Raw genomic sequence first — 27,509 nt, forward strand, 5'->3', positions numbered from 1 at the left:
TCCACAGTTCCAGTTTCTGGTTCTACTTGCATCCAGGGATCTTTGGGATACCTGAGGGATCTTCTGATACCTCAGAAAGGGAGGTATCTAATAAGCTTAGGTGCCTCTAGTGTTGGGTAGCAATTGGTTGGATATTGTAGATCATGGTACTCGGCTGAGATTACCACAGTTTGCTTAAATTATGTTCCAGGTACCTAAGTTCTTTTTTAGATTTGGCTGACTTAATCATTTTGAAAATGGCTGCAAACTTTGGCTTTATTTCACTACCAGTAAAAATGCAAAATCCTCACAGAGAAATTTCCTTACTTGGAAATTATGTGACCCTTTTCTTATGGCAAAGCTGAAGTTTGTATAGGTGTGATGGCTTTGCAAAATTTTGGTAGCAGGGATGGGGGATAGCTTCTGTGAGAAGCTGCCAGACCCACCACTGGCCAAGGTCAAGACCATCAGTGATCACAGAATATACTGAATTGGAAGGGAGCCACAAGGATCATTAATAGTGCCTCTGAAATAACAGATTTCTGTTATCACCTGATGAAGCAGGTGGATGCCTGAAGGAAGTTGGGACCCTGTGGGAATTTTGTTCTGGAGCAGGCTCCTGGCACGACCCATGGACCCACAGACAGAGGAGCCCCTGCTGGAGCAGGTTTGCTGGCAGGACTTGTGACCCTCTGGGGGACCCACACTAGAGCAGTTTGTTCCTGAGAAACTGACTCCCTTAAAAGTAAGGGACCCACACTGGAACAGTTAAGGAAAAACTGCAGCCTGTGGGAAGGACTCACCTTGGAGAAGTTCATGGAATTTTGTCTCCTGTATGAGAGACCCCATTCTGGAGCAGGGGAAGGAGGAAGAGTATGAAGAGTCCTCCCTCTGAGGAGGTAGGAGCAGAAGAGACAACGTATGATGAACTGACCACAGCCTCCATTCCTTGCTATAAATGAAACTAATTTCCCCAATCTGACTCTGTTTTGCCCATGATGGTAACTGCTGAGTGATCTCTTCTTGTCTCAACCCAGGAGCCTTTTGTTATATTTTCTCTCCTCTGTCTAGTTGTGGAGGGCAGTGACAGAGGACCTTTGGTGGACACCTGCTGTCTCACCAGGGTGAACCCACCACAATAGGCAGAAAAATTTATCCCCATTTGCATCTGATTAAAAGTTCATTCAAATCAGTGGAAAGTGTCTTCCACAATTTCTGAATGTGAGCAGCATGGCATTTTTCATTTATAAATGTCACGTGTAAAGCTGAGCACTGTTCTGCTCCTGGGACTGACTCTAAACATTTATAAAAAGAATACTTGTCTAGAGCAAAACAGTGAGGACTTTTCTGTGTATTCCAGAGAGCTGGAAAACCAGGCCTGCAATGTATTTCCTCTTCTTGCTGAGCAATAGTGTTAGGTCATATGAGAAGACAGTAACTGGAATGGAAAAATATCTTCAAAATAAAAATATACATTTCCAAAAGAAATAACCACTGCCTTCAGCAGCAAAGGAGCAGTTCTGTGGTGGAGGGTTTCTTCTCATAATCTTCACTTAAATTCTTGCCCTTTCCCCCCCCCTCTTTTTTTTTCTTTTCTGTGGCAATCTTGCTGCCCATTGATTCCAGTCACTTCTGAGACTGCAAGTCTCAGTGCTGTCAGTGTTGTTGAGGGATAGTTTTTCCTGTAGCCTCTTCTGTGCTATAAAGATCATCATTCCATCCTAACTTCAAAGCATGGGATATTCATGGTTGTCTTGAGAGCTTGTGGAATCTGCATCCTCCAGTTTTTCAAGAAACAGCCAAAATAATGGCTGACTTGATCTGATGTTGGTGTTAGTACTGATTCTAGCAGGAGGCTGGACTTGGCTACCTCCAGAGACCCCTTTCACCCTAAATTTCTTTGATTCCATTTTGTCATCCCCTGTATGAGATCTCCAGTCAGTCATTGAAATAATTGATGCTGTGTCAGTGTCCATGTCTCATTGTTAGATTAGAAGTGCTGATTTGGCAGATTAGTTCTCCTTTCAAGCAGCTCAGTGATCTGAAATTTTTGACACTCTGTGTATGAAATGGTGCTGATTTATACCAGCTGAGGGTATGGCATTTAAAGTACATTTTAATTTTACTGTGTCTATTGTACACTACTATGTTTTTTAACAACTTGTATTAATATTTTAGGAAACATGACATCAAAAGGATTGACAAATTTTGGTTGCGGTTTTTTTTCTGTTTAGTTCTTTTTATTTCTAAAAGAAAGATGTTAGTGCATGCAGTAGCTTCAAGCAAATTCTGCTTCTAGTCCTGGAGCTGAAGCATACAATAGAACAGGCAGCTTTTAGCTCAGACTGTCATAGCTCCCTTTGGTCCAATAAATTTAAAATCAAGTGGTTTATATGTAGGTCCTTTTTGTATCACATTATTATAAAATAAAATTAATTTAAAAAGAGTGGAAGGGGGAATATTCTTTGCAGTTGAAAAACTTCAAAGCAATACTGCTCTTTAGAAGGGATCTAGCCATGCAGCCACTGCAATGGCCAGAAGACGTTATATGCCACATGCAGTCCTGAAAACATAATGGACAATGCAGTCAAAAGACAGGAACAGGATTCCTCTGCAGCAATACAGTGCAGGAGGAAATACATACTGACTGGAACACAGACAGATATTACCTTGCTCTGCTGGACACAAGCCAGCTCTCATCCAAAAAGTGCGTGACCTCGTTAGCACTGTACTGAGCCTGAGGTTGATATCCCATTTCTCACTAGTAATTATCCTCCCAGGTTCAGCACTGTACTAATGTGATGGGATGGGTTTTGTTCAGCTTGGAACACACAGAGAAAATCTTAGAGCTGGATAATGCGTAGGCATGACTCAGATGTTTTCCTTTTATCATTTCGTAAAAAAATCTAGCAACATTCAGGTGCTTTTGTAGAAACAGTAGTTCAAAGTAGTTCAAAATAATGCTTTGCCATAAGTTCAGGTGCCATTTCCTTTCTACATGGGTAACAGTCCTAACGTTTCCATCTATGACTGTTTAGCTAGTCCCACTGCATACTGCTCACATACATCTGATCACACATTGCCAGCAAAAGTTGAAGAAAAACCTTGTGGTTTGCCAAAAATAGAAAAGTATCATTAGTAAGATAGTTTCACCTTGGCAATGAGAGTAATTACACATGATGTCAAAACTAATACAGATGCTTCTTTTGAGAAAAGGTCTTTTGAGGGCACTGTATTAGCAGTACTATGAATTTTTAACAGTTCTAAATTTTTATATTATGTGTATTAATCATTGCAATTCCTCTGGTTCTCGGTAAATATAACCACAGTTTTATTCAATTGCCAAGTGTGTTCTGGAGATCTATTAGTTTTTCTTTTCACCCAGTAACATGGGTTTTTTATGTATAAATACTTGACCATAATTTAGTGGGACAGGAATCACTGTGTTTTCTTCTACTGTAAAGAACTCTGTATCTGAAAATTCTAAAATTTTCTTTTACTGCAAGAATTCTTCTTACATTTGGTGAGATAAATACAGCTGTGAGCTTTCTAAGAATACAATGAGAAAAGTTCCAATCCCCACTAGCATCAATGATGTGTAAAGTGTGAAGCCATTAAGTCCTTCCCTGTGAAAATAGCTCTGGAAAAAGCTAAAGTATACTCAGTCGTTTCCCTTTGTGAAGTTCTCTCTAGATAGTTTATGGGGCTGAATGTATCTATGAAAGGAATTTGTTTATAGTCTGTGGAGCTTATGATACAGCTCTGAATCCTCTCTGTTTCCATCCAAAGTTCTGAAAAGGTGTAGATCCATATAACTTTTCACTGTGGCTGTCCACTGCTCAAAGACCTTTTCTTTATGGAGGTGATTGAGATCATGTTTTCATTGTCAGGTTTTTCACTAAAGGCTATGAGAAAGGCCCAGATTCTGTAGGCCCTTTCCTCCCTGAACTGAATTGGGAAAAGAAAGCTGCTCTTGATTGATTACACACACAGTAGCTCCCTCTCTGTTGAAGGATAAGTACTGATATGGCATGTTTGGGGTCCTCCCACCTGAGACAAAGATTATTACAACTTTAAGAGGCACCAATAAACCCTTTTCTCTTCAGAACTGTGTGTGGTTCTGGTCACTCCATTTGGACAGATACTTTAAAGTAGAAATAGCTGCTGAGAAGGGTGATGGTAAGAAGGAAAGCATGGTTGATTAGAATAAAAGAGCTTGACTTTTACAGTCTCAGAAAAGGCAGAGAAACCAGTTTATTACTGGTTGTAGATAAGTGAAAAGTAAATTCCAGGGTGGAAAGCATCTATTTAAGTGAAAAGATAATGAGTACGATCAGAAGTCAATACAAGCTAACCATTGTTGTGTTCATGTTAGAAATTAAAAGATTTGGTGCTGGCAGACAGTAGGGCTTCTGGAATAGCCTTGGCTATCAGAGCAGTGCACATGAAAGCCTGACTGATTTTAGAATAACGCTTCTCCAGTTTTTGAAAGGGATTGGATGATACGGTATCTGTGGTTATCGGGGACTAGACTTAGTGATCTGGGACATCCTTCCTATTTGTGTGCAGAATAAGATGGATTTGTGCAGAGCATATCCTCTCAATTGAAATTCAGAAAATTACGTTATTAAATTAATCATCTTTATCAGCCTTTTGGCTGCAATTTGAGCATCAGTTATTGCAAAACCACTCTTTTCCTGTGTTGTAAGAATGCATACATTCTTGCTTTTAATGGTGGTCAAAGAAAAGAAATTGTTGGAATAGATGGAAACATCAGAATATGGTCATGTTGCCTTCTCTCTGTCCTCTCTGACAGCTGAACCTAAAGCAGAAATATAGGTAATAGCTTTGCCACTGAGGATCTCTTAAAAGGGTGGAAAACTTCACCTATATTCACTGACTTTAATGTAGGTACCTTAATGAATGAATGTTAAGTGTCTGACAACCTAGTCCCAATTAAAGAATACATTTTAAGTCATTTTCAGGCATAGTACTCTTCCTCACAGAGCTGTGGAAGGGCTGCCGTACAACAGAGCTAACAGGTAGACTATGAAAACAAGTTTTTCCTCAGATTCTTTCCTGCGTGACAAAACATCCAGGGAAGAATTTCCACAATTCTGCACTTGATTCAGTGCCTGGAGATATGAGAGGAGATGGGAAGCAGATCTGATCTTTTTTCCATTTCCTTGGTAATATTAATTCATGAAAACACTCTCTGTGCCCCCTAATCCAAGTCTTCCTCCGCTGATCTCACTTTCTTCTCTACAGTTGTTAGGCAAAACAATGGGATATTACAATTGGCTTAGATTGAGGAGAAGTTGCTGTGCTAGCTAAAAAATTGGCACCACACCTTCTATTCAGAATACTGCACGTTGGTGGTGTCTGTTCAGATAACCTCTAGCTAGAGTTGAGTAATACCACAAATGGGGAAAACCCTAGAGAAATAGGAAAATCCCTAACTGTTTGTGCATTGTGTAAGTATATTTTGCTTAGGCTCTTTGCCAAAGAAGATATGAATCAAGATGCTCTCTGTATAGGAGTAAAGTGTACTGTCATGTTCAGGATCTTATTTTTGCATAAAAGATGCCCTTGGGATTTGTGAAAGGGGAAGAAAATTTCCATTCTGGTTTTAGTGTGTTATGTTTTTCTATTGTACTCATCACTGAAAATTCCTGAAAACAAAAGATATAGAAAGTGGGAGAGGAACTTGGCTAATTCATTTGAGTTCTTCTTTCACACAAATGGTCTCTTTGGACTATTTTGCAAAATGATTGTAAAAGAAAATACCACCCCTACCCCCCTGGTATTGTACAATAAAAAGAAACATTTATAAGAAAAATAAGGAATTGGGCTGTGACTAAATGTTGCTGTAACTGGCAAGTGTTTGTGCAAATATTTGATTATTTATGTAAACATTCCCAACAACTCCTCACCCAGAACAAAACCAAGTGTCCAAGAATGACAAAATATCTACCTACCAGGACAAAAGTCACTGAAGCATGTGTTTCTTTTTTTCCTGTGAAAAAGATGAGAAAATACATGCAAAAGCTCAGATGACAGGATTCCTCTGAGCAATATTGAGAATCAGTAATTAATTAGGATAAACTAGAGGGTATAAAAAGATTTCTGCATCATCCCACAGCCCCACAGAAGTGGGTGTTCTGTTTCCCCCCCCCCGTGTTTGTAACTTTTACATATAATGTCCATTTTTCAGGTGTCATAACAGGGACCCCAAAGCACTGACCTTATTTAGGTAAAAGGCTGAATCTTCTGAGTTTTGTGAGATTTTTGTTATTTACTTCAATGACATCTTAATTTTTTTCAATGGATTTTTTTGCCCTATAATTGTTAGAATGGTTAGAGAAGTTACTTTAAAGGTGTTGCTCTAGAAATTTTGACTGTCACTTGGAAAGTCTGTCAAGCCACTTAACCAAAATATTTTCAATAGTCTGGCTGCCAAATGGGAAGTTAAAAATACGGAAGTAATTTGCTAAATTATTGGCCTCATTAGGGATTAATTTCTTCCAGTAAGTAATGGCTGAGTAATTAGTTGATCCAACAGTTAGGTTTTCTCACCAAGAAAGTGAGCTCCCTAACTCACTCGCTTGATTTTTTGTAGTCATTTTGTGTATTTGTCTATTCCATTCCCTAGGGCCACGGAAAGCCTCAAGTAAAGAGACTGAATTCAAATTTTTCTTCAGCATACTTCAGCAAGATTTGATGAGAAATAATTCAAAATTATGATTTTAAAACAGCGGTTAAAATTACAGTAGTTTTGTATGAGCTGGCATGTTCCACTTCTATTGGTTTAGTGTTGCACTGAATAATTCAGAAAGCTATAGTCTTCTTTTTATTGATGAATGTGCAGAGGGAGAATCAGCAAACTACCAATGAAGCTTTTTTTCAGTGGTGGGAGGAGTGGGATGGTGGGCAGAAGCAATCAATAAATAACAAATATTTCTATGATATGTTAGAGCAGAAATTAGGTCTTACCAGTTACAGTTTTTAGTTCTTCAGGGGGATTTGAGGAAATTTAAAAATCATTGAAATAGAAGTGTCCCAGTTTTAGAACAAGTTTGGTTTCTTTTATAGAATCATAGAATTATTTGGGTTGGAAGGGATCTTTAAAAGCCGGGTAATCAAGCCCCTCAGCAAAGAGCAGGGACATCTTCGACTAGATCAGGTTACTCCAAGCTGTATCCAACCTAATCTTGAATATTTCCAGGGATGGATCATCCACCCCCTCTCTGGACAGCCTGTGCCAGTGTTTCGCCACCCTCACTGTAAAATTTTTCTTCCTTATGTCCAATCTCCATTTACACTCTTTCACTCTAAAACCATTATCCCTTGTCCTATTGCAACAGACCCTACTTCTATGAGTGTCAATATATTATACTGTAGAAGCAGCCAGAGCAATATCTTTAACAATGTCACGAGTAACTTTTATAATCTTCAGTCCATGAAAGTATATGACCATGTCTGTCTTATTATAAAATGTGGTTTAAAATACCACCTTTTATGCATTTGCACTTTTGTGAGTCATAGTGACAAACTGCCAATTGTAAAAGATGACAATTTACCTCTAGAAGTGATTATTAGAAAATAAAAGAGCCAAAAGGACAGAGGAATGTGAATTAATACAGGTTAGTGGAACTGGTTTTCTAAAGGCCACCTTTAAAAAGGAGCTTATCTAGCTCCAATTAAAAGCAGCGATGAAGGACAGAACACAAACTTCTCAGGTACCCTAGGCAGCTCCACAGGGGAACCAACATGCTGCCATTTCTCACCTGCAGCAGTAATAAGGCTTTGCTCTACAGCTGTGTTTCTGAGGAGGACAGAATTCCTTGTGGATGAAAGCCTCATGGAACACAAAGCAATTGTGATGTGCTAATGCTTACCCAGGCTGCAGCCTCTGTGTTTGTATACAATTTGAGAACTTCTAAAAGTGTTTACCAGAAGACTTTTGCTGGCTCTAAAACTTACAGATTGTTGGCTAGTCAACAAGATCTTCAAATGCTTTAAAAGGACTGAGAGCTGCTGTTGTGCTTGAGAGCAGAGGAGACAAGGTGGTGCCTGCTCCTTTTGTGAGTGTGATGAAAGTGTCCCTGTCAATAGGACACTGCTTTTAAAGGAAAGAAAATGGGAACATATATTCTGTATTCAAAAGAATACTGGTGTAAGAGCTATGCCAGAAACTTGAATGCCAGAACAGCAGGAAACAGTATTTTCTGGCTGAGCAATAGCCTTTCTTTAGAATGTCATGGATAGCAGTCAAAATAAGATTTGTTATTTTTGCACAGAATTTTACTGTGTGGTTAAATGTTTATTTTACTGGGAAAATGAATGTAGTCTGTCCCAAAGATAGCTGGAAGCTTGTTAAAATCTCAGTGCCAGGTTCACTTTGCCTCTAACAAAGACACTTTCCCACTTGAACACGATAAGTACTGTGCCTGAGTAATTTTATTTTCAGGCTTCTGAGCCAGATTTCAGAAATAAAAAGGCAAGTCTTATTTCTAAACTTCATTTGCAATTACCATAATAATTTCTTTCTAGTGAGATCTTCTAGAAATCATATAATATTCAATAATGTTCTAAATATATTCCATTAAAAAATTGCTGAGTTCCTTTGCTCTGGTATGAAGCAATCCATTGTAAAGTTTAATGAAACAATACATAAGCTATTGGTCGGTGGGAATGAGAGTACCTGATAAAATGCTGTCTGTATTTGATGGAACTGTTACACTTGTTAGAACAATTACACACCTCAGTAGGAATAAATGAAAATGAGGATAATGCTGATCTTGTGTCCCCATACATATAAGGCTGCCATATGCAGTAGTGATATGCATTTTCACTGTATTTGAAAACCTTTTTTTAACCTTGAAAATTATTTCTATTGTGAAATATAAATATGATTACCCGTTTAAGATATGTTTCTATTTGTGTGCAATGGTTAAGCAATATTTATTTTTATTACTAGCTTTTACAGTATTTTGTTTCTGTTTACAGGGGATTCATTGTAAAAGCAAACCTTCCGGTGAGTATATGCCGTTCACATTTTTATTATTTTTTTTTAAATAATTTATTAAAGATAATAAATCCACCATTGTAGTGACATAACATCACTGTCATGACAGGGTATTTACCACCAGTTTTCTTGTATGAAGCATTGGAAATCGGTAGGTTTTGATAAACAATAGATTAGTAATGATTAGTTTTATAATTTGCCTTACCACAAATGGTAATTGAGAGAGTTTTTTTAGTCATTCTACATGTTTTTATTGCTTCTACTTATTAGTACTATTATTGCCTACAATAATAATACAGGGTCTTGCACTACCTGAACTCTGAAGCCTCCAGCAATCACTTCTCCAGTGCACACAGTCATTTGCAGGGAAGTATGAGGCAGCTGCCTTGCAGGCAGTCCCCCTTGAGAGGACAGTCATAGTTCTCCCTGAGAGGACAGTCCTAGCTGGAGGCACAACTCTGAGCACTGCCTGTCTCCACAGTGCCTTTCCTGAATCCATGTGGCAGAGAGCATAGACAGGGAGAAGATGTGATGCTGAGCCACAGGGATGTGAGATGCTGATGCTATTGCATGGTGCATGAGTTGAATGTCAGTTGTCATGAGTCCTTATTCTGAATACATGGCATTTATGAGACCTGTGTTGAGGTGGACAGGAAGAACATGTGTATGGAAGGGATGCAGTTAAAAGTTCCACCTGAAAAAGTCTTTAGTCTTCTACTGCTGAGCAGAGTGAACCTTTCGTGGCTGGTTCAAGGACTGTGAATGAATCTTGTTAGGATTAGGCATCTGAGCTACAGTTACACAAACTATGTGGAAGGTAGAAGAAGAAACAGGGGTGTTGAGCCTTGCTCTGCTAGCTGAAGCATGCCTTAATGTCCTTGAGCAGTATAGTCTGAGTATACCAAACCCTCCAACCCTGGTCTCAAAGGGAAGGACACCTGTAAATCTGTTGGTTATGAGTTAAAATCTGTGTTGGATATTACACAAATGCAGATCTAGATAGTGGAGACTCATAGGTACCATGAGGTGATGATTCATTCCGTCCTTTTTAGGACAAGGTGATTTATGTGCTGGGAGGGAGGTGAGCGGGATTGTCCCTCTCTGTTGACTGCAAGAATTGCTCAAGTCACAGTCACAGTTTGGTTGAGTTTGGAAGGGACCTCTGGAGGTCATCTGGTCCAACCCCTAATGCAGGGACATGCAGATGAAGCACATAAGCATAAGTGAGATGTTTCTCTCTTAATTGGATATAGATTTTGGGCATTGAAGGGTTTGTAAACTAAAGATCCTTATCCTTCAAGATGATGTGCATGCAGCTGGTTGTAGGTTTTTCAGTGTTACCTGAAAATGACTTATCAGTTGTCTTTAACACAAGTAACATGTAGGATGACTCAGCCTTACAGGGGTGGTGAAAAAACATTTTTTTGTCTTCATTCTAATTCACTTGTGCAACAGTGGGTGTATAGTCCTTTCCCTACTTCCTTTTCTATTTATTATAAATTCTTTTTATTATTTATTATTCAAGGTAAAATTACTTTGAAAGACCTTAGATGTATAGTAGAGGACCTTTGCAGTAGTCATTTCTTTTAGCTGCAACAAAAAGGTGACTTTATTTCCCAGAATTTGCAACCGCCAGCCCAGTAGTATTTGGCAACATAGCTTTGACTGCCTTCTTCCTCATGATTTTCTAGACTATTGGTAGTACATAAGAGCTACTGTAGTATTTGAAATTCACTGTAGTATATCCTGACATTGCTACAAAAATTTTGATAATTTTTAAAAGGCCTTACATTTTTAGAGAATATATTTGGCACGGTATATCAGCAGGTTATTCAGTATCCCTGAAAGTCTGAAATATTTTCTGAACATACAACTGTGAAACCCCTTTAATTTACTGTGCATTGCAATCCATTGTGAAAGAGAGGCTGTCAGTCGAAATTTAATCAATTTCATAATTGCCATAAGTACTTTCAAGTAGCAAATTTTGGTATTTATTAACTGAAGTGCACCATGTGGTTATCTTGGAACATATCTACTTTGTTTATGAGTTGTGTTGAATAATCCTAATGAACAGATGCAGCAGATACTATGATAAATCATATGCAAATAGGTTTGAAATACTACTGTAATTTATAGTCATGGAATGATATGCCAGTGAAGCAATTCTAGTGTGCTTTAGATATGCTCATAGATTTAGCACTGTCAGTATCATAAGTAGTTCAGATTCTTACAATTCTTGTAAGACATATAAGACAAAAAAACAGTTAGGATTTTCCATTGGGTGTTGGCCCAGGCTTGTTATTAATAGGTTTTCTCTACTTTTTTTTTTTTTTTTAACCTGCTCTCCAATTTCATCTTCTTGCCTGAGGCTTCAAATTATCCATCTAATAATTTCTATTGCGTATTCATTGCTCAGCTCTGGCTTCTGTTATCCAGCTGTACATAAGGTGTGATTTGCTGTCATGACAGTTCTGGGTTGATTGCTGCATCATCAGATTAAAAAAAAATAATCTCCTGTGGTTGAGCTGATGGCAAAAATACAAGGAAAGTGTCTACATGATGAATAATAAGCCTTGGTTTCTTTATGCCTGGGCTTATGAGTGCTCATAATTAAGGAACCTTTTATTAAGCAACAATCCCTCTCTCATGTAGGGCTAATTACAGCTATCATTCATAAACACAAAATTTAGGCAAGATTTACTCAGCAGATGGTTTGTGTAGCAAAATGTATCTTTATGTCTTCTGCGGTATAGATAAAACTACTTCTGCAAAAAGGAAAATGGGATGTGTTCCAGAAAAAGATATCTTAAGGGGGGATTAAAAGATGATAAAGTTTACTGAAGAATTAGTCAGAAATGAGTCTCATGCTGTGATGATTTATACAATGAAAATAATTTTGTGTCAGGTCTTCTTAAATCACATATTTATTTTGATCCAAAGCTAATATCCTCATGCATGATATGATACATTTAAATTATTATTAATGAGTTTTGCAGAATTTTTTGCAATTCTCAAAATGTATCATGAAATGAATGGGAAAAATCGAAAGTGGAAACGTAATTTCATTTCATTCAGTGTATTACATATTTGTTCTCAGTTTGAAGATAGAAACTGTGATCACGGAGAATAGTGTCTCTGCTGACAGAAGGACAGTAGTCCCTAAATCTGTGTTTGTGTACCTAAGGGTGCTGATCCCATGTCAGCAATGCACCTAGGTTGACTTGGAATTCTCCTGAGATATTACCAACCTTGTGACATCTGATGATACCATGCCTCAGGTAGTAATAACTATGGACCAAATTCAATTAAGTCATGACAGTCTCCCCAGAAAATAATAGGGTCAAATAATATGGTCAAATGCATCCAAAAAGAATACTTTGTAAACAACTCTTGGTTTTGACTGTATATAAATATATATATGCATATACATATATACATACATATATATATACACATATACATATGTACACACACACACGTGTACAATGCTTTTCCCTTAAATCATTTCTACACAACATAGGAATGGGCAAGATTATAGGCCTGGATCAAGAAATTTACACCAACGACCAAGGAATTAAGCAGAGACTGTTGCTCCTGCATACCACTGGGTATGTACAACTGCACGTCTTATGATTCAGTCAAGAAAATATCTTTTTGAACAAAGAGACAGAGCTAAAACTAATCCTCACCTATCCCATTATTAGTAACAGTTATCAGGTAGTTCTGCAATATAATAACCTCCCAATTAATTGTGGGTGGATTGATTGGGTGTTGTACAATAACTTTCCATCCTGAGATACCTTCAGGATTATTACATGGCCTCTTCTTGGAACATGGAATATAGTATTCACATCTGGCTGCTGTGCACTGTTCTTCTTAGGGCTGTCTTAACTCTGTGGAAATGTTTATAAATTCTTCAAATGTCAATGTAGTCCACTGCTCTTAAAGCCTTATTCATATATTTTTAGTGATCTGTGTTTTGTCTTTGGTTTGCATAACTTGTCTTCTCTAGTTGCCAATATTTCTTTGAATAATTGAGAGTTGACCTATGGCCAGGTGAAGTGTCCTTGTTTTCCCATTCTCTTCTACTTGGTTCATATCAGCATATCCTCTTCCCTCCAAAATATGCTTAATGTCACAAAACCAGGATAATGGAGTGGAGATTCGGGTATGAAGTGTTTGTCTTTTCTGACTTTTGATATGTATCATGCAGGACTTATTTCTCCTGATACCAAGTGTGAGGGCACTTAAGGCCTGACAGATTCAAGCCAAGGTGCCACAATTATGTCAATCTGTCTTCATGTCCTGCAGTATCAGTATCTGATCCTTGACAATGGGCTTCAGCTGCAACTGGACACTCTTTTCTTCTTTGGATGGGTTGGAGGGATAAGTAAGGATAAGCTTTGTCCCTCCTCCTCCCCCATAGCCTACCTTTCTTCTGTGAGAACTGTGGATGTGCCTTCCTTGTGAGTCAATGGGCATCCACCCTTGACTACAGTTCTTGGTTAGACATTGAAGGATGCACCCTCTCCTGATGATTTTCATTAAGAGTGTTATCCTGAATTTTATGGCAAGAACAGTATTGTGGCACTGCTGTTTCAAACTTTTCTCTTTGCCGTACTATTTGAACTCCTTCTAGGAGCACGTTAAGCAGTATGATTAATATGAATCAATTTTTTTTCTTCTTCTAGACTCTCGCCAGGGGAAGAAGAATGTGCAGTAAAATGCTTTGTTTTACTTGGGTGGTTTTTAAATTTCATGCTATATACTGAAGTGAGAAGGTTAAGAAACACTTTAAAAAATTGCTCTGATGTAGTTACAGCTAAAAAGATGTGTGCTGCATTGCATACTGCAAAGCCAAGGAAAAAAACCTAATTCCCTGGCTATTTATTATGATAGCTTCTTCAACTCGTAATTTTTGGGACTACAAATAATGGAAGTGAAGTAGAGAAGCCCAAGGAATGCATTGAGGATTAAATCCACTGTACCAACCTAAATTCATAAATAAATAACTGATTTCTGTGCAAGGCAGTCAGAGAAGTAGAAAGAGATGAAATATGGCAAAATGATGGGGCCTTTTTCTTTCACACAGAAAAAGGTGGTGGCTCTGCAAACTGATGTTCTAAGGCTTTGGAATGACTAAATTTCCATAGGGAAATAAGATGAGACATAGCTGTGTTTTGTGCCTACTGATTACTGTGTTCTGTGCCTTGAAGAAGTCCTGGATAATATTAATTCTGCTCTTGCTGTTTTGGTCTAAAGCAGAAGGAAATCCTGTAGGTGTAAGGGATTTTTCCATGACTAGGAATGCAATGGTGCCCTCTTGCGTGAAAGTGATATTTTAACAGCAATTGGGACCATCAGAAAATCCTAAAATTAAATCCTAAAAGATATGAGAGTGCTCGCAATATACAGGTAATGGTTTTGAAAAAAGTTTAAATAAACTATTAGTTTAGCCATGATCCAGCAGATCTGATTATTTAAAAGCAGTATTAGTCTAGATGTGTTCTGCTTAACTTAACTGTTAGAAGTCTGATTGCTGCCTCTTGTGGGTTAACACTTCCCTGAGCCCAGAAATTTATTATCAAACCTCATCTGTACTGTAGTTCTTTCCAACCCCCTGCATTGCTAGTGAAGCCAACTAGCTAAGTTAGCCATGTGAAAGTCTTAGGTAAAGTATTGGCTTTTGCAAAGTGGTGGCTCCCCTACTGATTTCAGGAGAGGTGGAGCTCCACCTGTGGTTCTTTGTCTCACCCAGATATCCTGTGTGCAATGAGGTTTCTCTGTTCTTATGCTTGCATTTGCAGGTGGCATTTTTAACAGCTTCTGCCGTGATGCTCCTGCATCTTTATCTTCTATGGTACTGAGAAGCATGAAGATATCAACAGTGATGAAATGTGTCCAAGGAAGCCCATGCTCTCTTTATTTAAACATTAAAGGAACTCTGAGTCTGGATGGTAGGAATCATTTCCTATTGAGCCGTGACAAATGAATTTTAACTTCCAATATAATACACATAACTTGTCCTCTACTAGTGCCCCAAGCATACTGATGCCCTTTTCTTTCTTGCTCTGAATGCATACACACACATACACACACTAATTTGTTCTGCTTTGGTAACTCAGACACGGGTTACTGCCCAACAGACGGAGAAACAGTTTATACATCTGAAGTTACAGTTCTGCACTAAAATAAAATGAAAGCACACAAACTTTTTTTGCATAGTCTATTTTTACTAACACCCTGCCATTCATATGCTTGTGTTACTGTTTAGATATTTCCTGGTTGCTTCACTCAGAGCTAATAGGTTCATTTTTAAAATTTGCATAATCAAAGCTTTAATTTAAAGCAACCAGTGTCAAATCATTGCTCCTACCCTCATGTGTGTGTTATCTATAATGTCCCTGTTTTAACAGATATAAAAAACGTGTGCCTTTCACTTCAAAGGAAAGCTTACAATATGGTATATTTTAATTTATTTTTTTTGTATTTCTTAGAGATGCTTATATTATATTTTTGAAATCTGTTCCTAACTCATTTCAGAAAATATCCGTGGACTGGAAATATGTTCTCTTTCACTGGACACACAACAGTCTCAGTGCACAAATGTGAGATTCACTAGGAAAAAAAGCAAGATGCTTAATGGAAAGAAGGTAGATGACTTTTTTTTAAGGGGTTGTTTTTAATTTAAATGTTTACAGGACTTTGGAAAGAAGTATACTTTGTATCTCTCTTATTTTCTTCTCTTATTGACTTTGTGGAAAAATGCAATGAACTGTGTACTTCAGCATTGTCAAATGAAACTCCAAAACAAAATGACCTTTTTTATCCTATAAATTAAATTCCATACCAATTTTTGTACTTCTTCCTTTTGGCAAAGGAAGCTGGCTATGCAAAGCCTAATTTTAGAGTATATCCAACATGAAAATCTATATAGAATTTAATAGTTACTGCTGTCAGTGAGGGAATGACCTGCTATAACTGGACCTCAACTTTTGTCTCCTAAATTACTTTCTGTCTCACAAACTGTTATTGGAGTGAATAAATTTGCTGAAGTTGTCATTAAATATTTAAACAGACATTTTTTCCCCATTCTGCAAGTGTTTGTGCTTGTAAAATGCCTAGGCTGGGGCTTTTGGTAGTATGAAAGATTTTTTTGCTTTTGAAGTTCAGTTAGCATTAAATACCTGTATTTCTATGCTTTTAGTATCATTTGATATCTTGTAGATATTTTGATTTCTAAAAGTGAAGAAGATAGCAACATCTTGGATTAGAAATGATGATACTCTGAAATCCTTCTGTTGAACTGTATCTGCTTCTTTTGCATTCTTAATGCTACAATATCTGAGACTGCTTAATGCTGCTTGTAAATATGAATAATCTGAAGAAAGAATATTGCTTGCTTAACTCTTGTTAACCAATGGTTTTTATGTATCTGGAAGTCATGCATGATTTTATAAATGTTTTAAACAGGTACAGGTACAATTCAATTGTGTTGAAGTCAATGTAGCACAACACATCTATGTGACCATGAAAACTGTACCAAATTACTGTGAAGTCAAGCTGAGTCAGGAATACTATGTTGAAGGTAGGAAAACATCTTAAACCAGATGTTTTTCAAGAAACATCTTGTCAAAGAAAAAAACGAAACGAACCAAAAAACACAAAGGCAAAACCACGGTTCTGGGATACACTGACATAACTGATGGTAGAACAGGTACGCCAGGACCAGTCTTAGTCTACATTTCAGTGATTTTCTTTTTGTGTGCAAGGAAAGGTCTTAATTTACTATGAAACACAGAGTTTATATCTAAAAGTATATGGAAAACTGAACAACGCTATGCATTTGTCTCAGCTGGCCTCCTTGTGATGGGCACACGCTCTTTCTCTGCCCTTGGGTTCGGCCCTGTGTGCTCTCTATCCTAAGGTGGAGCCTCCGCTTCTCTGCATGGTTAGGCCATGGGTGGTTTCAGAGGACAAGGAAAGCTTAATAGGAAAACCTATAGAAATTGACTTCTACTTTCATTAACTAGTTGTTCTATTGCCTGTTGGCACATTACTGGAAATGATAAGGTAGCAAATTTCCATGTTTTTGGGGTAAAGTGCCTACAAATTTTTTACAAATTATGCCATGTGCATACAAAAATATATTCAGCACTGTGGTCCAACCAAGATACAGTGTGGCCAGTGGACATAAGTGCAAAAAATGACATGAGAACCCTTGTTCGATCCAGTGCCTGGGTTTGTCCCACTTTCCCATCTCCAGAGCACACGAGTGGGGGGACTCTTGCCCTTGCCCCTTGGTCAAATGTCATCCCTTACATACAGTTTCACACTTTCATTGAAGTAAAGCCTTTTTGTGCTTGAAAAGCCTTTCATTTTCTTGATAAATCCTGGTTCACTATTGAAGCATATTTGTACTTTGTGAATAAAGAGGAGGGAAAATAAAGTTTTATACAGCCCAGTTTTGAGACATTTTACAATGGTGAGTCAACAAATGAAAATAGGAAATATTTCTCTGTGAAAAAGCATTTTGTGGGGAAATGAGAGCAAAGGACTTGCTCTAATACTGAGTTATGCAAGGAGAGGTGAAAACAGTAGGCAGCACAACAAAAGCTGATTTAGTGTTCTTAAATAGAGTTAAGTTTTGGAGACACAAATATCAGATGTTAGTTCTGAAAGCGTTGCCTGGATTCTAATTCTGGTAAGTTCCCTGCGAGCTAGATAAGGTGTTTCTTTCTAAGCTTGGAATCAGAATGGCAAAAATGCACAGTTGTAAGGTACTAGGTGAAGAGGTGCAGTGTTATATCTTAGACTGATGCCTTAAACATTCCAGTAGAAACTCCACACTGGAGAGATAGTTCCTTAAGGCATATTGTGATACAATCTCTGTGTGTGGGAAGAGTACTTTTCTTTTTTGCTGTTTATCTAGAAGCAGATGTAAATCTGCCTTTAAAAAGGGGGATAAGAGATAAGTTTCCTAATGAGAAGCTGTTGGATAATTTGAGAGTTTATTTACAGAGTTATATGAATTAAGCAGCACTTAATAAAATTCTGGCTTTTATTTTGCAGATTGCAGAAACAGTGATGTGGGAAAATATATTCCAGCTTGTTTGGGTGAGCTGATTCTATACAACTTAGAGCTGTGAGATATTTCTGATGACCTACACCATGATATTTTTTCACACATGAATAAGCAGGCGAAAAATGTATTTCCAACTATCACTACTTCTAATTACCATGTAGTTGATAGGTCATGTCCTGGAAAATTATTTTCTCTGTGTTGACTTGGAGATGCTAGGTAGCAGATAAAGATATTTACAACCTATTTACTACTTAAACTTTTGGAAATAGATTTGTGTCCTTTCTGTGTACTTTGGATTGCTGGTTTTATGTTTTGTCTATAGAAATATCTCATAAATAGATTGAAATTAATTTGCCAAACTGCTATCCTGATTTTGGCATACCCATGAATATAAAAAAAATAAAATATCCCCCCACATAATGCATTTGTCTAACACAGTTGCACATATTTTCTATGTAATGGAATTACAATCTTTGGTTAATCAGCTTTTATAGTAGTATTAGTGTGTATATTTCATGTATTTGTAAGATTACAATTATTAAATTTGAAGTAAAATACGTAGGTGTCTTGGCCTGTCAGTATTGCAAGTGCTATTTTAAAACTAAGTAATATTGAAGGAAAATTATTGTATCTTATAAAATAAGAATAACTTGAGGAATATCAGGATATAAAAATAATAATTTCAAACATCCTAGGTAAGAATTTATAGATGTTGAATTTCATCTCCATGAAGTTATGAAATACATTTTGTACTTTTTATAAATAAATAAAAAATAGAAACAATAAATTAATAAAGAAACAGATGTGATAATTTCATGCTTGAATTTTATTTTTCAGCTGAAAAGTTTGATTATAATGTAGACAGGGCAAGGAAACTTATAACAGTGAATGTATCCAACTTTCCCCGAGAACAAGATTATTATGTTCGCCTGTGCTACAAATGGTTTACCTGTGAAGATGCAGGGGCATTTGCTGTGGTGAGTTAAAGCTCATAGCAGTTTGTTGAACTGTTGGGAGGGTGACTTGTAGGTGCCAATGCTCATTAAGGTCATAGTTATAGGAAATGGCCTTCTACATCTATATCATTTAACTTTATTAAACGTAATTTACAGTCCTGGATTCATGACCATCTTTTTCATTTCAGATAAAAGGAAAGGAATCTTTTAAATCAGTTTCTCTGAAATATTCTCAGCTACTCCCATGTCTTTGCATTGAGGTAATACAGTCTGGAATTTGGTACATACTTGCATTTCTGATTAAAGAAATTTTATCAGGGATTTGTGCTAAGAAATGAGGAAAAGTCTCTCAACCCAAGTTTTTGACAGGCTTGTTTCAGCTTATGATTTTGAAAATGTAGAAGTGATTTTTTAGGAAATGCTAACTAAAATGGTGATCAGAAAAAAAAAATGGGATACAATTTACATTAATTTATGGAATGTGTTGTGTAAGACTATTTTGACTGATTTTTTATAAGTAATGAAAAAAAGAAAATTTAATCTGACTGAATATCAGCATATCATTTGATATAGTATTGCACAAAAAACTAAAAGAGAAACTGAGGAAGCTGAGAGCGAGAACAAGATAAGTTTGGTAGATAATACCTGGCTGCAGGGCTAACTCAACAACTCCTCTTGAATATGACTGTGCTGGTAGGGAGATTATTTAAGGATCACACTAATAGCCATTCTAATATAAATGTTTTCATCAACGACATGGGCACAAATGGGTGGGAACATGTAATGAGGTTACACTTTGGAGGTGTAGTCAAAATGGACCACAGGGTCAGGGTAATTGTGGAATCTTCACATGTGACATAACCAAAGGAAAATGAAGTGTCAAGTATGAAGTCCAAGTTCATGCACTGCTCTAATAAAAAGAATTCTAGCTGTAAAATGTGAGTCCTCATTTAGAAATAACAGTGGAGGAAAAAAGATGTGGGTGTAATGGTTCATCACAGGATGATTAAACTAACATACTCCCATGATGTAAACATGAACAAAAGTCTAGTGAATTAGATTATTCTGAGCTAACAGGAAACCATGGGCAAGGTCTTCTTTGAAATACTGTAAGCAATTCTTGTATCCATATCCAAGAGAGATTAATTCAAATGGAGGATGTACATAAAAAATCTGGAATGGTTGGGGACTGAAGAGACTGTCTTACAAAGGAGATTCAAAGAACATGTTTCCATTAGCCTAGTAAATGTTGCTTACAAGGAAAAATAAGAATTTTTAAGCTAAAGCCATTCTTGCTCCAAGGATGAAGGGAGATAAACTTCATTATGTGAATATATTTAGAACAGTTACAGATTTTTTTCTGATAACCTGAGAAGTGACATTTTTGAATATCCTATATACAAAGGAATAAAATTAACAAACCAGTTTAAAATGATCTTGATAAGATAGAAAGATACTATGTGAACCTAGTTCCTCAGTGAATTTTGGGGTAGGATTTACCTTGTGGATTAAGATATCTAAATGTAGATGTTCGAAGACAGGTTTCAGCATTCAGATTAGGTATCTAAATTCTTAAAGTCAGTGGAGATCTAGTTAGTGCAGTCAGGTGCTTAACTGACCAAATATAGGTGACTCTTTTGGGATGTGCTGAACTGCAGTGTAGATTCCACTGTCTGCATTGGCTAGATTTTTATATTTACTGTAATAGTAGTTTGTGAACTTTAGTCACACTCAGATATGTACATTGTAGGGACCTAAAATCACATACCTAAATATATGAGCTGAACCACAAAGTCTCTTCCAAGACTAGGGATTTTTTTCATTCCACTCTGAAGATATGAGGTCACTAGAAAGGTATTATTCCTCTCAGTGTATATACAGAGAATTCCACAATAGGATTGCTGAGCAAACAGATGAAACTGTAAGTAACAGAAACATCTGCACATGAATTGAAATAATTAGGGTATAGTAGCAGCCATGAACATATACCTGCAGATTGGGTTAAGTGTTACTCCTCAGATTTTAAGGATGTATCCTTTATCATTACAAAAGCCAGAAGATATAATATTATTATTATTGAATGTCTTTTGATACCCCTAGAAAGTAATGAAACTTAAAGAAACTTAATGAAAATCAAACTGGAAGACTTTCTAAATGAAACTGGCCTAAATATAGGCACAGAAATAGTAGGAATGTAGTGTTAGAAGGGATCACCTTAGTTCAATGTTGAACAATAAAAATTTAGTGCAAAATTTCTTTAAGAAACTACTTTCAAAGCTTTCTAACAAACATAGCATCCTTGTCTTTGGTGGAAAGGTTTTCTGTCACATTCTGCCTCAAATGTTAAAAATGTGTCTGAGAATCTCTAACTAATGGCCACTTTTTGGATTGCAGGGTTGGCTGGCTATTCCAGATGCAAGGAGGATACAACTTTGCCCCTTTGCAAATGGCAAGTACTGTGTGATTAGTCTTTACAGAAGTAATTTTCAACAGCTCCAGTAGTATGCCACAATTTAAAATTAATCTAAAGTGAAAATCATATATTGCAAAACTTCAAGGAAATCATCATATTGGTTTATTTTGCTGTGGTTGGACTAAATAACGTACTTTGAGACCAAATAGTTCACCAAGTTTATGCCAATGTAAACACCAAGTAACTTTCTAGTCATTTTCCACATTTTCTAAGTCATTCACAAGCTGGCCAGAAGAAAGAAAAGCCACTGAGGTCAGCTGTGAAACGCTGATATGAGAAGAGGCTTCAAGGAGACATTTGAAGAAGGTGTCTGACACCTAAATTAAAGGATAGAGCAGGGAGGTGAAAAAGACAGTTAACTGCATGTGGGAGTTCCCATGCTTAGTGGGAAATTATTCACACAAAATGTTCCAGCAGTCTCAGAATTTGGTCTGAGATGACAGCTGAAAAAGTAGTCATATTACATATGTATAAAGTGAAAGTTTTACCAGATAAATAGAAAAAAGTATAACCTGAGAAAGTGTTTTATTGTGTTAAGTCCAACCTTTTGGTTTAAAGCACATGTAGAGGTATCAGACTTATGAACAGTTTTGATTCATGTCTATACATCTTGAATAACGTTCCCCTCTTTGTGCACAGATACGAAGACGCTATGGGATAATATTGTTTATAACCCATCGACACAAACCCTAGCTTGGGAGCCAGCCTGTCCTGTGCTTGTCATGGTTAACCTATGCAGATTCACAAAGTTGAACCACGACTGTGAAGATATAGAAAACTCTTTCAAAAATTCTACCGAGAAAGTAAGAGCTATGCAGACTAATTCAAACTGTGAGACTGAATGCCATCACCAAAGGCATAATGTGAAGAGATAGATTTTGGAGTAAGAACAGTTGCAAATTCCTCTCTTCTTCTCTGATACTTTATTCATAGTCACAGTCTGTTCTTGTATGCTAATCACATGATTTATTCAAAATGGTCACTGACTCACTATTAAGAAATAAAAGTGGAGATGACTGGGCAGCTAGTAATGTTTGCTAAATTCTTTGGGGTAAATAGGATCTGCTTTTCATTTATTGTAGAGACATAATTCATCTATACTGCCTTTGCACTCTAAAAGATAGGTCTACTCATGTCAGATTCCGTTTAAGGGAGACAAACACATTGGGAGAACAACTCTTCTCATCTGTAGATAGGCATAATAGGATGGAGAGATTTCGCTCTGAAGGTACCTCTTTCTTTTTACTACCACAAAGTCTATTGTGATTAGACTAGATTTGAATATTTAATATTTAGACACCTAAAATGTAAATTAGATGAAGCTAAATCTCTTTTAAATCTTTCTGGACACATAACAGTACTTTGGTAGGGCACAACTATTTTGTACCTAAGGTCTGTTTTAAGTGCCTTCCTAAAGCTGGCCCAATGTCTGGAAATTGTGGGTGCTGAAATATTATGTCCCTTAGTTCTTCCAGCACTTCTTCTCTCAAGTTGAAAAGGGTTTTCAAATGCATGTGTCTTGAATGGTTTAATACTTCAGTCTGAAGTCTCATGATACTGAATGTTCTGGGTTTATGATGTTCATTAGAATTCTGGCTTTCATCTTGAAAAGTAGCTTTCAAGCTTTCCTGATTGTGGAGAGAAGGCAGTAAACTTGAAGTAACAACTGAAAAGGCAAATAAAATCAAATACAAGTTCTTAATTTTTGAAACTTTTGGATTATTATTACTATGATGACATAACTGGGGAGGGGGCTGGGGCAGACTCAAGACTGTTGAATGCTTTTTTAATTAGGAACTCCTGGCCAAGTGTTCAGTGATTGTTCAGATTCACCATTTTATGAGTTTCAGCAAAGCTTTGATCTTGAAAAAACAAATTAATTGAATTTTACACATCTGAGTGATCCCTGGGGGATTAGTCATCTGCTGACAGCAAGCACAACTCATTGCTTGCAGGACAGAAAGAGAAAAAAAGAAAAAAAATGAGGTTTGGCTGGTAATGGTTATATCTGTAACCCAGATCAGAATCCAAGGTTAGTTTATTACAGAGAATGAGTGTTTTTCTGTATTTACTCATTGCATTTAATGGATGAATATTAATATTAATCATAGAATAGTAGATTATCCTGAGTTGTGAGGGACCCACAAGGATCATCAAGATTCACATACAGAATGAATTCCCCTTTTTTTAAATTAATTCTAAAAAGTTTTGATATTGAATTTTGTCCATTTATTGTACTGTAGCCCTGAAAACAATCTCTGTAGTGTCCTGGAGACTGTTGCAGATTCCTCAGCTAGGGCCAGCTCCCCCAGTCAATCCGCGCACGGCCACACACTCCAATACTGTGCACATGTACTGACTTAGGCCCCAAAGCTGCATCACTCCTCTCTCTAATGAGGGTGGGCCTTTCTCTGTTGATGACTATGCTGTCTCCAGGTCTGAGTGGACTCCTACAGAATTATCTTCTGTGACCCTGTTATAGATGTGCCTCAGGACATATATTATGTTCTCAAAAAAAGTTAGAGGAAAGAAGCATTTGGCCATGATGCTGTGTGTTGTGCTCAGTCACTTAAGCAACAGTGTTTATTTAAGGAGAATCACTTATATATGTAGTAATTGTTTAAATGAGACAAGGCTTTTTATGGTGAAACCCTTGGTGGATAAAGAGTTGTTAATCATGAAAACAACATTTTGTGGATGGCTTAAGTGGATATCTAAATTCATTTAACTGTTCTGGAATAAGGATATGGAAAATGGAAAGATTTCTGAACTGATGGTGGAACATTTCTGAGTGTATGTTTAAATGTTCTGCTGAGTTGTTGATGAGTGGCAAATAAGGGACTAAAATAAAATGACTGTGTAATAAGAATTTTGCACAGGAGCCCCCATGGAATCAATTAATTGAGCTCTAATGGGTCAGGTTGATTGTAAAAAACGGTACATGTTACAGATAAAAAGGAAATGATTCACTAATCCGTAGTAATGGTTGTTTCTAACTATTTTATGTGATTAATTTCCTGGGATGTTTATAAAGTAAACAAACCAGTTCCATTCACAGTAATCAAACCATGAAAATTTTGAATAATTACTTTTGTGAAACTAGTTAATGAAACTAGCTAATGCGGAGTGCTCTGTCTTCAAGCAGGTTAAATATTCTCGTGTGGACACTCACCCGAGACTTTGCATGAAGGTAAAGGGATTTCTTTGTAAAACATATATTAACTGCCTTCTTTATGTCAGCTCTGAAAAAAAACCAAAACTGTTGATGTCCTTTAGGATCAATATTTTGCTTCGTAGCTCTCACGAATGGCAACTAAGAATGAAGGAAATGTGAAAGATTAGATTAGAAGGTGAGTGTTTGGAAGTGCAGCAGCAAGGATAGATAGGACAGAGGCCAGATTGTGCCCTCTGTTTTTTCTGCTTAAGAAAAGCAGGAAAAAAATGTTCTTGGTCAGTGCAAATTCTGAAGAGTGCACTCAAATTAATGTATAAAGTTTTCCATATTAAATATTTGAAAATAAAATTATCAACGCAAAATTATCAGTACATTTACTGGAGTATCTTTTACAATTCTAATTGAGAAAAAAATGCCACATAAGGTTAATACAGGCATATTATTGTTTTCTTTTAGATTACTTTTAAGTTGGTGGAACTAGAAGTTTCTGTAAAATATATGTGTCTATCAATACCTGAAGAATTAGGGGACCTAATTTAAGTCAAGGGTTAGAAGATATCATAGGGCAGGAAAGTTGTGAATTAATCTTCTGCAACTTTCTGGAATGCCCTGATCATCACTAGTTGAATATTTTGCCACAGATTGAAATGGAAAATTTGGTTTTCCTAACAGATTTCTCTGATTTCAGTTTACAACCAAAAAAGGAACTTGGATTAAATGTCCATTTGCTCATGGAGAATTTCCAGGTAAACATATATTTTAAAAATTACATAATATTATATTGTGGAAAGTATTTTAATCAGTCACTAGATGTGAGCCTTCTCTGTTGAGATGTGTTCATAACACTGTAAGTTGTAAATTAAGTCAGAGATTTGAAAGCTTGCTACTTCTAAGTATGCCCAGTAGATCAAGTGTTTATCAGTATAAAAAGTAACTTGTGGGAATCAAAATAATTACCTGCATATCATTTGATAGCACTTAACTAATACAAAAGGCTTTTATTATAGATGTAAAAATTTAGAATATAATATACGGTCCTTGTATATCTAAAAGCAAGTCTTTTCCCCTAATATCAGCTTGGAAAATGAGAACTGCTGCAGTTGCAGAGCAAATACAAGTTTTCTTCACATCCCAAACCAAAGCACAGTTCTCAGTGCTTGTGTGTAACAGGACGCAGATGGCCTCATGTGAATCTCTTGGGATGCACCATTCAGTCTCTGTGGTTTGTATATATTATTTCTTAAACATTGTAAGACTTCTTAACATATCTAACTGCATTCATTTATTATTCCATTTATCATTCTGTAACTTGAATGCATTAATAAACCCACGCATGTACATATTGGAACAATTACTGGAACATTTTAGAAGCATGTAGTTCTAATTCTCATCTCACACTGAAACAAGAAATAAAGATCCTGGAGTTAAATGAGTCACATCAAAGGATGTGACTATTAAGTGGAACCTTCATATTCCTTTAATGTCATTTTTGTAGTGTGGTATTTGTATTTTGCATATAGCAAATGTTACTGTTTAGTATTTCATGTATGGGTCACTGATACAGCTGACCTGGCAAATGTCACATCATGAAATGTAAGACTTGAGGCATCAGTCTGTGATGAACTTGAGCCACTCCAAATCTCACAGCTGCCAAAACAAACCCAACACACAAAAAAGCTAAGTTTTCAGCCAAATTATCTTTTTTAGCCAACTGACTGTGTGACTACACTGGTTCTTCCAACAGCTGGGACAGAGCGGGAAGAGATTATGGGAGGGTGAGATTTCTGATTAAGGCAGCAGCCAGTCATGAAATGAGAGCCTCATTCCTCTCTTGCAACTAAACCTATATCTCACACATTTTCAGTGCAGCACTGTGGCTTGCCCTTGGCCTTCAACCCTGCCTGCCAGTTACCTTGTTGGCCTGACCTGTGATCTACTAAGAGACACATCTGGAAAGTGAGGTCAAAGAGCAGAAGAGCAACCATAGCATTATTTTTCAAATAGGAAAATATTAGCAGGATAGATCCTAGTAGCTACTAGGGCCACCATGCTGAAAGACATCCTGCTGGTTCAGCAGCCAGCTCCTCAGCAGTCTTATGTCCACCCCTAAATGTGTGCTCCTGCTGTCTGCTCCCCTGACCAGGTATATGAGATGTCATATGATGGATTTTGAGAAATTTGAGAAATCCAGATGTTGTGATTTCAGTTGTTCCTCCTGACTGTGCCCATTGACTTCACTCCACTGTGCGGGGATGTGCTTTAGAAGACACAAGCATGCCATAGCTCCTACACCTGTCCTCTCTTTAAGATATATTCCAGCTGTATTTCTTTGCCACTATATGCAGGGACACACTGCAACTGTGCCTTTTTCAAGTGCTTCTGATGCTTTTAGTGAACAGGGTGCACATACCAGGGGTTAGCTGAGAACAAGGCATCTGTGAATAAAGACTTCTTAGACTCGAAGAGTTGGACACTGAATGGTGAATTTATTTTCTAATGAATCAGTTTAGGTCTTTATTGCACCTCCAGTGCTGAATGTAACAGAGCAGATGTTAAAAGAGAGTTTTCCAACTCAGCTTTGCTATTCAAGCTTAGGACATGCTAAAGTGGAAGATGATAACTTGCTCCTCTAGGAGATCCCAGAACTGAATAATCATGGGGAAAGGCCTGGGAAAAATCAATTATCCTAATCAACACAGACCAGAGAGGGCATCAGTGGTGATATCAAGAGTCTGTCCTAATGGGAAAAGGTATCTTGGGAAATTATGTATTACTGGTAGAGATGGTGATCTGGACAGTAAAAGAGTTGTCAA

The 27,509-nt window shown here is 37.0% G+C and overlaps 1 protein-coding gene and 1 long non-coding RNA gene across 4 annotated transcripts in view; one reads left to right on the forward strand and one right to left on the reverse strand.

The window, feature by feature from the left end:
• Positions 1-27,509, forward strand: part of IL17REL (interleukin 17 receptor E like) — a 45,832-nt gene that overhangs the window by 12,751 nt on the left and 5,572 nt on the right. For 2 of the 3 annotated variants that reach the window (XM_017818161.1, XM_017818158.1), the window contains 12 exons: positions 8,989-9,016; positions 14,815-14,964; positions 15,551-15,660; positions 16,481-16,595; positions 18,080-18,124; positions 18,930-19,069; positions 19,237-19,308; positions 21,443-21,497; positions 22,161-22,324; positions 24,664-24,711; positions 25,385-25,442; positions 25,773-25,918. In XM_017818161.1, coding sequence (XP_017673650.1) covers positions 14,865-14,964; positions 15,551-15,660; positions 16,481-16,595; positions 18,080-18,124; positions 18,930-19,069; positions 19,237-19,308; positions 21,443-21,497; positions 22,161-22,324; positions 24,664-24,711; positions 25,385-25,442; positions 25,773-25,918 — 1,053 coding nt within the window. In that variant the 5' untranslated portion in view covers positions 8,989-9,016; positions 14,815-14,864. The remainder of the gene's footprint in view (positions 1-8,988; positions 9,017-14,814; positions 14,965-15,550; positions 15,661-16,480; positions 16,596-18,079; positions 18,125-18,929; positions 19,070-19,236; positions 19,309-21,442; positions 21,498-22,160; positions 22,325-24,663; positions 24,712-25,384; positions 25,443-25,772; positions 25,919-27,509) is intronic. The other variant, XM_017818159.1, reaches the window with a different exon arrangement.
• On the reverse strand, positions 1,324-7,840 carry LOC108498902. Its single transcript, XR_001875342.1, has 3 exons — positions 7,767-7,840; positions 5,958-5,995; positions 1,324-1,417 (listed from the first exon to the last, which is right to left on the reverse strand). It is a non-coding gene; the product is annotated as an uncharacterized LOC108498902 (long non-coding RNA).

This window comes from Lepidothrix coronata, unplaced genomic scaffold (assembly GCF_001604755.1).
Source record: "Lepidothrix coronata isolate B3197 unplaced genomic scaffold, Lepidothrix_coronata-1.0 Scaffold66, whole genome shotgun sequence".
Lineage (NCBI taxonomy): Eukaryota > Metazoa > Chordata > Aves > Passeriformes > Pipridae > Lepidothrix > Lepidothrix coronata.